Source organism: Rhodnius prolixus, unplaced genomic scaffold, assembly GCF_049639745.1.
Source record: "Rhodnius prolixus isolate KJV_2025 unplaced genomic scaffold, Rpr scaffold_3, whole genome shotgun sequence".
NCBI classification, from domain to species: domain Eukaryota; kingdom Metazoa; phylum Arthropoda; class Insecta; order Hemiptera; family Reduviidae; genus Rhodnius; species Rhodnius prolixus.
Genome location: NW_027411603.1, coordinates 33784158 through 33796378, shown reverse-complemented (window position 1 = coordinate 33796378; position 12221 = coordinate 33784158). Strand labels below are relative to the sequence as shown.

Below are 12221 nucleotides of genomic sequence, written 5' to 3'. Positions count from 1 at the left end.
TTATTGCTATGGTAAGGCGCTCTATCTCTAAGCAAGCTATCATTTACAGCCAGCTTCTAGTGAACAATATTTACTAAGATTGTGATATCTGGTTTATATATCTATCTTGATATAAATGGGAGCAAGCGCTGGACCCTGTAAAACCACGACATTCTGGCACTGCCTACTCACATTTCAATATCTAATCTCTGGAAGATTTATCTTTAGAAAGATATATTTTGGTAGTTGCGATTTATATTTGGTCCGCGCGATTTGTTCCTGTCTTGCAATTCGTCCAATCAACCTTCTGTCTGAGCATACAAGCACAACAACATCTGAGGTCTTTGACTCCCGAAATCTTCTCACTGCACTGCCTGCCTTGAGTATTCTTTCAATTCAGATAAGAATGTCCATAGTGAAGATAAAAAAAAAAAAGAGCAGCGCCCCTAGATTTGAACCAGGGTCTTTCTGCTTAATGAAACTCTGCGCTAGCATTTGAGCTTGTATCTTGTGTCCTTCGTTATTTTGGATCCTCCAGTCACCGTTTATATATACTTGACCTTAAATCTTCATAGTTTCTTTCTTTCCCAGCTTCTTAACAGTTTTTTAAAACTTCATTTCCAAGGTCTCACATCCGGACAGTAATTTCTGCCGATTGCGACAAATATTTTGAGCAATCAGCCTTACTTAACGGACAGGTCATATTTATAAAATCATAGTAGATATCAAAAATTTATCAAAATAAAAAAAAATAAGAGCATTCAATCAAGATTTTATTCATTCATTCATAATTTTGAAAATAACAACTTAAAAAAACACTGCGTTTAAAAGTTTACTTTTTTGTGATCTTAAAAAAAATTGAATGATTGTGCTACTTGTAAAAAAGGCTTATAGTTCTCCATAATATCAAAAATTATTATTATTTTGTCAACTTTAGCTTTGTGTCCCTGACCTGATACCATAAATTGGTACTGGATTTCATATTAGCTTTTCTTCTTGAATAGTTCTCCTTTATTATTTTATATTTTTAAAGTCAGTGACTCCTTCATACATCTAGGACCGAAAGTATTAGGAAGGTGACGTTAATTTTCTGATATTGAAAAAATTATAAAGTAAGGAAATTCATTGTTTCACTTGGGATTGGTAACTAAATTCACTAAAACATCATCTTATTCTGAAATACTAGAATTCAAAATCTTGGCCAAACCAAGTCTTCATAAACGTATCGAAAAGTGCTTGAGAAATGCATTATCTTAGACATTATTTAATTCTTATAGAATAGCACAAAATATTTTAAAAATGTATGTCACTTTATGACTAACAGCATTCGAACAGAAAGGACAGAAATCTTTTTTTATGGATACTTTCATACATCTTATCCAAATAATTGTTAAAACACAATAATAATATTTTCAGAGAAATTTAAAATTACAATTCCAGTCTGATTATTTGAAGAAAGCTCTTTAGATCCCATTACTCTAAAAATACACAATCTGTAACAGCAAATAATACTCTAAATAATAATAATAATAATCGCCACAAATGAACTTCCTAATGGTAGATTTTTAGAATCAGAGAAGAGATATTAAACCTTAATTAGAAGCAATAAAAAAATATGTATATTCTCAGCGAGAATGTCAGTAGACCATGTGTTCATTATATTTGTAGTTCACTATAGCGCCAATATCTATTTTATTTTATTGTACATTGTTCTATAAAATTTTCATAAATGAATTTTAGTTTTATTTGCTTAATATGTATCTTATAATTAATTCAGTTAAACGGTTGATAGATGAATGGTGGTGATTCAGTGAAAGCTATTGTTAATAAACAGTACAACACCCCTGTTGGAATGTACAGCGAAGAAACTATTGCCGAAACGTTGTCAGCACAGGCTGAAGTTCTGGCAGGTGGAGTTCTTGGGTAAACATCTTTAATATCAATATTATATTTATTTTCATTTATTGACTCTTAATTTATTTCTAAATATGTTTATCGTACATTAGTGTGAACTTCATGAAAAACGAAAAGTCTTACGATTCTCAAAAAAGTGAAGTGTTCAAAATGTTACAAGAGGCAGAAAAAGAGCCAAGGGAACCAGAACCAGGTAACTTATCCAAATAAATTTATTAATTTTTATATATTATTTTGCTAAGAAATAATAGTATAAAAGCAATCACATTCTTATTTTTAATTCTTAAGTTTTAAATCTCACGTTGTGGTTTATATTTGCATATTATAGCAGAATTAGAGACCATCATCATTGTCATTATCGAGCAAAATTTATCACCTATGCCCAACGTTATGAAGTACAAAACTGCGCCGAAAAATCTCTTGATTGTTTCTACATATGTACTTGGAATGTTGGATTCTGAGCCAAAATGCTTTAGCGTACAATGAGAACGCTTCTGAATGAAGGTTCGAATCGCATTCAGAGAGGGATGTAGTCCTTGTGTCCAGTGTTTATAAGATTAGTTAATGCCATGCTTAGAATTAATGGGTTTAAATTTATTACCTAATCTAATTGATCCTAATAGTGTTTTTAATTAGAATTTTCATTTAATGCTAGAAAGAATGCTTGATGATGGTCTTTAAAAATTGATACCTACCCACTTGTTTTCTAAAAATTACTAAAGCAGATAGTCTAAAGCCTAAATTAAAGATAAATTCCATGATTTATATGATGTTTTAAAATAAATTTGCTCAAGGCAGTGTTATAGATTTTGAAATATTTACAATTATTATCAGATTTTCGAGTTTCATTCAACTCAAACTGAACAGGGGTGGGTCTGCTCTGTTATGTGAAGTACATATAAGATTTGTATTGACTGAAGCGCTCTTACAATTCATATTATGTTTTTTTTTTGAAGAGAAGACTTTGGATCTTGAACACATTTTAAGTCAAAACTTTAACCGTGTAATCATTATAATCAAGAATTAGATCTTTAAAATTGAAAAATATTAGAATATAATATTTAGCAAATTTATTTTAAATTACGCAATGGTTTAGGTAAATAAAGTAAAACATTTTGATCTTCTTGTTAGAGGAAAGAAACTGCTAGTTTCTTTGGAAAGGTTTCAGTATATTAGTGCTAAAAATATTTCATCCATAACAACCTTTTTATCCAGGAAAATGAAAAGTATGCACATATCCCTCTGATTACTTATGATTTGTCGTTTCAGCATGGTAAAATCAACATAACGTTTTTTCTTGAGCACTTCTTCGAGATTGTCAACTTTTTTTTTCTTGTACTGCATCTTTCGCACTTAATTATGTTTAAATATTTAGTGACTATCTTAATCGCATTATAATTTGCCAAATGTTTTGAATACTTCTACACCTTTTACATACATCTGTTTGATAGTGACAGAAGCATCATTTTAATTACAAACCGATTTTTACTATTATGTGCCTTTCTTAGATAATGTCTAAAGTAAACTATTTAAGTTACTAAATTTAATTTTTCTCTCAAAACAAAAATATATATCTCTCGTTAATATTTTAATAATTTTGTGAATTTCTGTCTTAGTTCTGTTATTTTTTTCTTTCTCTGTAATTAATTAACTGTTTTATTTAGTGCATGATTTTGCTAACATGCATGCGATGTTAATACATTTTGTTTTATAGACCACGCATCAACATTCCAACCAAGTACACCTTTAACTACAGTGAACACTCCAACATTTCCTATTACCGGATTGAGGCATGTGGCACCCCCAGAGGCTAAATCCCCTTCTAGTCCCCAGGCCCCACTTGCACCTGGTCAGAATATTTGTGCAGATTGTGAAAGACTTATTGTGTAAGTAATTAAAAATGAGAAAAGTACTGTTGATTTATTCCAAGTATTTTCAATCTAGGTTTATTAAGCATGTTACTGTTACTTGAACATTGCATTATTATTGTATAAGTACATATTTTGTCTACGGATGATGGTTATTTTTGTAGTGATTTTGGTAAAACCTGGATGGAAATACTTGTAACTCAATCATCACTACTTAATCTTTCCCTTTTAAGTAAAAAGGGCTACCAAATTTTTGTTTATTTTAGGTAAAATTAAGTGTTGAAATAATTAATTAAATGAGACTAGAATATTATTGTTATTTGTATGATTAGCAAGTTTGTCAAACACGAAGTATTACTCGACAACAAGCCATGCTGTAGGCGGTCGAGCTACTTCACCACGTCCATTGACGCCGATAGCCCGCCAGATGGGCGTGCCAGAACTTCCGCAGGACAAGCCGTACTTGCCACCACAATCCCCATTGCCTGGCGGTACCAGCTGCTCTTTCTGTGGCAAGCAGATTGTGTGAGTCAAATCGTCCAGAATGAATCTTCTCTTAGTCCAGTTGATCTTCCAAAGAGCATTTTAATTTGTCTCCCATTCTTCATGTTTCTTCATCTAAATTTAATAATTCTTTCTATTTGTTTACAATTGTTTTTGTTATTTAAATTAATTACATATGTGATTGTTCTTTTGTTGACATTATTCTTTGAATTTAATGCGTCACTATGACTGCATGTTTATTTGGTACATGTATTGAGCAGCAGTATTGCACGAAACAACAGGATACATCATTGAATTTTAATCATCAAATAAAAAATGCTACGTTAGTTGATAATTCCTAATAATAAAGGTTTTTGCTGTTTCTAACTATTAGTAGGAATTATTGCGACCGTGTTTTGGGTTTTCACAGGAAAAATCCATTTTAAGGTCTCCAGAATTTGTAAATATGGTTTTTAAAAATTGATTTCTAAGTGTAAGTGAGAGACGACTGTCTGTGAATATGTGGGTAATCAGCAAAACTTAAAAACGGAAATTGCAGTAATTTTAAATTTGATATTTAGACGGTGTTAAAACAAAAGTGCTTTATTGAATAAATGTTTCAGTATTGGTTAGTGCCCTTTTTAAACACATTCAAAAATACTTTAGAAACCTTCTGAAAAATGCTGGTCTCTTCCTAAGATTAGTCTTGTTTTCTATAGTCTAAAAAAGAATAATAATAGAAGTTTGTTGTTAATATTGTAGTAAGTCGATATTATTTTCTCTCTTTCACATCATTTATGTGATAAAAAATAACAATAAATTCGCAAATAATCATAATTTTTAAAGAAAATATTCTTTTAAAAACAAGAATACTATAAGATTAAAAGTAAAGTAATGTCTAATATTCCAGGCGAGTTTTTCTTACCGATCGGTTCTAGAAAGGAGGAGAATAACTAACATAATTTACTAAATTTCATTTTTGTGCCGTTAAATATAATGTAAGGCCAAGACCAGGACGTGTACCCACTATCATATCTTGGCTTTGTGATTCGTTTCTATAACTATTCGGCTGTCATAATGCCCATTCATAAGAATAAATTTACTGCAAAGATATAAATTATATGGATTAATTTTTTATTTTAGAAATTTAAGCAACAATCCATAGTATGTTGTATCTGTCCCCATTTCCCGAACTTTTAATCTTCACCGGTATTCCAACTCAATACTGGAATTTAGAATTGCAATTATTACAATAATATTGCAATATAGCCTAAGGGCTATAGACTTCCTTATTTTTGCAATTGCTTACAAAGCCCCAACGAAATATGATGAATCCTGGGTCTTTTTTTCTAGAGCTTTTCTACATATTCAACGTCATTACATTCAATACTTTCCAGAAATAATATGAAATGAAACTATTAAAAAAAAATCAAATATTTTTCCAGATTTTATTTAAAATATCCGCACCCATAATAAGATCAAGAATTTGATTTAAAAAATAAAAATAAACATCATAAGTATGTATTATCACATTCATACTGTTTTTTTTTGTAGTTTCCATTTTCCAGCAAAAACCTTTTTTCAAAGAGAAAATTTTTAATTTAAAGCATGTACTGGTTTAGTTTTACTATAGTTTCTAATTTTATTTGAAGTAGAATATTTGGAATTCTGAAAACAATACAAGTATAGCACCCATTTCTTTTGCATTACCACCATTTTAATGCTTGCTTGTTGTTTAAGTTATGTGATAAGTTTAGATCTATGGTACGCTTCAAAAATAAGTCCGATTTGTTATTTGAACTTTTGTCTTCTTTGTAGAAAATAATACTGGATTATTTCAGACTTGCATCTTTGAAAAATACAACTTAGTTGTTAATTCAACTAATTAGTAAAGAAATCATTCCTAGATCTTCATGATGACTGGAAACATGATTATATTCTTTGTGAATTTTCATTTACTTTTAATAATAAGTGTACTATTAAAAAATAATAATAATTTCAGTGTCTTCCTTTAAATTAATTATATTAATTTAACTATTATGAAAACTATCTGACCATTATCACTCTTATTTCAGTGGAGTTTTCGTAAGAATCAAAGATAAAAACTTACATGTAGAATGCTTCAAATGTGCTACATGCGGAACATCATTAAAGAATGTTGGTTACTATAACATCAATAATAAATTGTATTGTGACATTCATGCGAAATTGGTAGCCCGACAGAATCCACCAGCGCCAAATTTGGAGCCAGTTACTGTTCCACCGTCAGTATAATTTTTGTTCGTTAGATTTTGGTTTTTAAAAAGAACTACATCAGATATTACTTTTTTTTTGTTTTTTTTAATCTTATAGGGGCGGTCGTGTGCCTTCTGGAACTTTCACCATACCTTCGGTTACTACTGCACTTCCGTCTAAGTTACCAACTGCAGCACCTCAATCTCCACCTGGCACCATTGCTCCAATGCCATTCCACGTAAGTATCTCCGAAAAAAATTAACATGCCACCAGAGGACTGCCGAGAGTTTATCATTAATTGTTTGGATATATAGTTTGTAAAAACAACAATTTTGGAAAGCTAGTAAACTATTCGCTAAGAGAATTTTTCCATTTAATATGTGTGGTTTTAAAAATTTTACAATTCAATTTAGATAAGCATTAGCAGTCATTAATGAATTATTACGAGAATTTACAACATACTTCTTTTTAACTAGATAATATAAATTAAATAAAATATGTAGTAGTAACAGAGTGCAAAATAAACGGATGAATTTCAGGCTCCAAGGTTGGGTATAAGTCACGTCTCACCAAGACTAGGTTATCAGGTATATTTTGTAATTAAAAAAAAGGAAAGAAAGTATTTTTCTTAGCTATATCTTTATTTTTCATCATTCTCATGACTGGTTGTAAAAACTAATTTCAGACACATTATCATTATTTTCTATTTAATTACGCTTAAAGTAGAAAGTATACATTTTGCTTTTGTTGTAATAACTAACAAAGAAATTTCAGGTGGGGTTTCTGTTTCATCTATTAAAAATATTATTACATGTTTTTAATAACATCGTGAGTTTACTTTAATTTGTATATACGAGGTGTGTTCAAAAAGTAACGGGAATTTTTAAATTTCGCGGGTTTGGAGAGTCTGATTGTAAATTTTTTTTTTTTATTATGTTGGTACACATGCCCCTGAAGTACGATAAAATTTTCAGTAATATTCATTGTTTACTTCTTAAGTGGCAGCCGTTAAGGTTAGACGTGTTTTTCGAGCTTGGCGATTTTTGTTTGTTAAAAAAAGTGGATCAAAGAATTTGTATTAAATTTTGCGTAAAAAATTGAAATAAAGTGTGTGAAATGTTAATAAAGGCATATGGTGAGTCTGCTATGAGTAAAACAAGGATTTACGAGTGGTATAAGCGTTTCCAAGATGGCCGCGAAAACGTTGAAGATGACGAACGACCTGGACGTCCAAGCACATCAACAACCGATGAAAACGTGAAAAAAGTGAAAGAAATGGTTATGAACGATCGCCGAATCACAATCAGAGAAGTCGCTGATGATGTTGCCATATCAATTGGCTCATGCCATGAAATTTTTTCGGATGTTTTGGGTATGAAACGTGTGGCAGCAAAATTTGTTCCAAAATTGTAGAATTTCGAACAAAAACAGCGGAGAATGGAAGTTGCTCAAGAGTCACTCAATGAAGTCGACAACGATGCGGATCTACTGAAACGTGTTATAACAGGTGACGAAACATGGGTTTACGGATATGATGTCGAAACTAAGGCTCAATCGTCCCAGTGGAGGCATTCTGGATCGCCAAGACCGAAAAAGGCTCGACAAGTGCGGTCGAATGTGAAGGTTATGCTCACTGTGTTCTTCGATTTTAATGGCATAGTGCATCATGAATTCTTGCCACAAGGTCAAACAATCAATAAGGAGTACTACCTACAAGTTCAACGCCGTTTGCGTGAAGCAATCCGAAAAAAACGCCCGGATTTGTGGCAAAACAATTCATGGATTTTGCACCACGATAATGCACCTGCTCACACTTCATTGCTTGTTCGTGAATTTTTGGCCAAAAACAAAACTTTAACGATGCCCCAGCCTCCATATTCGCCAGACATGGCTCCATGTGACTTTTTTCTATTTCCAAACATAAAGAGAACATTAAAATGCCGTCGTTTTACAAGCATAGATGACATTAAAAGCGAATCGCTGAAAGAGCTGAAAGCTATCACAAAGATCGAGTTTCAGAAGTGTTTCGAGGATTGGAAAAAGCGCTGGCACAAGTGTATTGTATGCGAAGGGGACTACTTTGAAGGCGACAATATTAATGTAGATGAATAAATAAATATTTTTTTCAAAAAACGAAAATTCCCGTTACTTTTTGAACACACCTCGTATACAATATTCATCGTAACTGGACGTATATCCTTAAATTTAAAATAAAAAGATACTATTTAGTAGTCACATCTGTATCCTATCAGTTTATCTTACAAATTGTTTTCTTTTCGAAATGACATATCTGCTTAAGCGTATGAAATTATTTTCTCTTCCTACCATTTATTTGAAAATAAAGTTGATTGTTTAGTGTAAAAAACAGGACGGAACTCTGTTCTCATAACTGACTTGTTCAGGGCATGTTCTCACATTACATTATGTTGCAAAAAGCACTGGGACGCGGTAGTCCTGGTTCGCGACCAGCTGGCTGCCTTTAGATTTTCTTTTTCTTACAGCTCAATGTCTGTCTAATGGCAGAACTGTCTGCAACTGGAATAATCTACCAATATTCGATATTGCACTGAGTTGGTTCGGGTGCCAATGATCTTAAATACTGACATTAGAAAAAGCTTGCGTCACCATGCTGCAGGAGTTCTAAAAAATAAAAATTTCAGTCTAACTCTGACGGAAGACTCCGGCCACTGAACTTTCCATTCCTACCTTTTTTAAAATACCAATTACTTTAATCAACTTGTCAAGTGTAAATCACAATTAGTTACAAATTTATATTCCAAGATCAGTTTAAGAAAATGCGAAGCTCTTAGGATGGCACCTCCGAAAATAATATATAATTCCCGTAATATTTGGTTCTGAAATTAGGAGGCGTTTTCTAGCGTGATATACTAGGCTGTAAAAAAGTTTTAACACAAAAAATGAAACAAATTACTTTTTACATTCATGGAGTACAATTTTGAATGAAATCAGTGTAGACGAAATCGAAGGTTCTTGCAATTCAACTTGTACATTTCCTCGGACGTATCGTCACTTTTGCGAATCTTTCAATCTAGGCTTTTGCTTACTCGCTCGGTTTACCTTGGACTTTAATTGGCCCAAGGATTACTCCGCGAAGTCGCATAGACCATCGTAAAAAAGTGGCAAATGAAAGCACTTTTTTTTCTTTGCAAATAAAAATAAAAAGTTGCGAAATCAAGTTATTTCTTTTATTATTGACTCAAGTACAGATAAGTGTCAAAGAGTCGCCAAAAAATATCTTAATTTGAATCATTTTTGGCGTTAAATAATTTAAAATCATCATCGGTTTATATCTAGACAGTTATATGAATACTGTATTACACATATTACTATAAGATTACAGTGATTCAAAATAATTTTATGATGCGGCCAATGCATTCCAAATCTACTTAATTAAACATACGCCCATATACTGCTTCAAATTTTCAGCCTTTTTATCTCTTTGTGGTTTCTCATTTCTCCTACATACCCATGTTTTTATTCATGGTATTGATTAATTCATTTCTTTTTCTTTCACGCCATACCGCACTTGTTTGTGCACATTTTATTATTAAAGTCCGTAAATGAATATTTGCTTGAGCTTCTAATCGTTTCATTGTAATTAGAGTATTTTGATTTTATAATAAATTAATCTGTTGTTGTAATTAATAATGTTGATGTGTAGTATTTAAAATTAATGGTACTGATTAGAATATCCACCTCCGATTAAATCAAAGAAATCCTCAAGGAACCTTACTGTGTGAAAAATGTTATAAACATTATCAGTTAAAATCAAGGGTATGGTTTCTATGCTTGATCCTTACCTTTCAATTAATTTTAATAAGGGATACTGGGAAGGCGATGAAGGCTTTAAGTATTTCAAAGAATCGAAATATTTAAAGATAATCTTGAAAATTTTAAATTGCCCTTGATATCAATTATTTAAGTTTTTATTATTTAATTATTTCCTATGTCAAGATATGTGAGTTTTTGTAGCAGTTACTAAACCTCTATTTTATTCATTTTCTACTTCTAGACTTCAAATACTCCAGGACCGAAACCATTTGGAAGTCAACCAGCTGCCCCTCCACTACCGTCCTCCGTACCATTCAGCGCCCCTCCACCACCGACATCGGCCCCTTACTGTGCTCCTGCTCCACCAGTTTCAAACATCAGTACTCCTAAGCCACAAACAGGTTGGTTTTCACAAGCTGGTTATTTGTAAGCAACGAAAGCTTTAAACGTTTTGGAAAAATCAAATTCTTTCAATCCAGATGATAATTAGAAAACAAAGTACAAGTTGCAGAATTCATTTTTTTTTTAAACAAAAAATCAATACTTCAATAGCTATGAGCTGCAACACTTTGAATTTTAAAATAATAAAATACTTTATGAACTTCTATTCTTCATTGAAACTGTAAGAACTAACAAAATTTACATTTAGGTTTCTCAGCTAAGAAACCAAACATCAATCGTAAAGGTAAAAACAAAAAAAAAAGAGAAAAGCATGTTGAGAAATCAGTTAAAATAAGCTTTATTTATGGGTTAACCACCTAATTTTTGGAATTACTGCTTTATTTATGTTCCTTTATTTTTATAATATTTTTACTTAATGACCAGTTAAATGTTTACACAAAATATTACAGCCCTTCGGATTCATGTTTATTTTATTACCCTAACAAGTTATTTCGAATCAGAAAAATAAGTCTGAAAACAACGAACAAAAAGAAATTGCATTTTTTGACAATATAGTAGATATAATATAATAGATAAAATTAACTTATTTAGAGATTATTTTTTAGCACATAGTTACATAGCTGGGACTTACTAATTCAATAAAATTACTAAATAAACTCTTTTAACTACAAAAGTTTTGAACTTATTAACTGGTCATAAATTAATTTTGCAAAATGTTGATAAGCTATTTTATTATTAATATAATTTAAAAAGCTAATATACATACACTAATTAATCAACTGTTCAATTTCTTTTAAACCATAATCAAAGTTAGATTTAGAAAGATTGAATGTTTAATGATTAAATTTTCCTTAAAATAATTAATTAAAACTCTCGCAATTTCTTGGATGAAGGCTTATAGTATAAAGTATGTGAATAAAACGGAATAAGATGAATAATTGTGGAAGCACTAAGCCTGTATCCGTTTTCCACCGATCCGTGAACCAGAATTGCCGTTCAGAAAAATTGATTATTCCTGATTTAAACCAGAAGTTGCTTCTTCTAATGTTTTTAGGCCTTGTGGGCTGTTAAAAAGTGCTAAGAGCCCTGAAAAATGCACTGATTCAAAATTAAATCTAGAAGCTATGCACGCAGTATTTTCGCCCAATTTGAAGTGATGGTTTTTCTAATTGCAAAATGTTTAGTGAACTCCTGTAGGCTCGTATACATATATATATATAGAAGGCGCCATGATAACCGAGAGGATAGAGGCGCAGCTCGTGAATCTAAGATATTGTGATGATAAAATGAGAAATTTAAGTAAAGTATGTTAGCCAAGACTAAGTATGCTCCTATTCGGTAGTTGTACGTAAAGCCCAACTGAAAAAATTGGCATTACTTTTTGAATTGTGTATTCTCTTAGAGATCTAAACGCAAATTAGAAAATTCCCAGCACTTTTTCATAGTCAGTAAACGTTACTTCAATAAATCTTTCTTACAGATTCCAATTTGAATATTATGTATTATATAACAATTATAATATCAAAGCGATTTTATGATACATTCTTA

The 12221-nt window shown here is 31.3% G+C and overlaps 1 protein-coding gene across 12 annotated transcripts in view; it reads left to right on the top strand.

Moving 5' to 3' along the window:
* Zasp52 (Z band alternatively spliced PDZ-motif protein 52) overlaps positions 1-12221 on the top strand; it is a 73670-nt gene that overhangs the window by 53708 nt on the left and 7741 nt on the right. For 5 of the 12 annotated variants that reach the window (XR_012457928.1, XM_074126309.1, XM_074126311.1 and 2 more), the window contains 7 exons: positions 1772-1902; positions 1986-2086; positions 4094-4286; positions 6320-6508; positions 6597-6717; positions 7019-7066; positions 10513-10672. Coding sequence is in view for 11 of the 12 variants with exons in the window: in XM_074126309.1 (XP_073982410.1) it covers positions 1772-1902; positions 1986-2086; positions 4094-4286; positions 6320-6508; positions 6597-6717; positions 7019-7066; positions 10513-10672 (943 nt within the window). In the remaining variant the exon portion in view is untranslated. Of the gene's footprint in view, positions 1-1771; positions 1903-1985; positions 2087-3607; positions 3780-4093; positions 4287-6319; positions 6509-6596; positions 6718-7018; positions 7067-10512; positions 10673-12221 lie in introns of all 12 variants that reach the window. The other 7 variants (XM_074126310.1, XM_074126314.1, XM_074126312.1 and 4 more) reach the window with 4 other exon arrangements.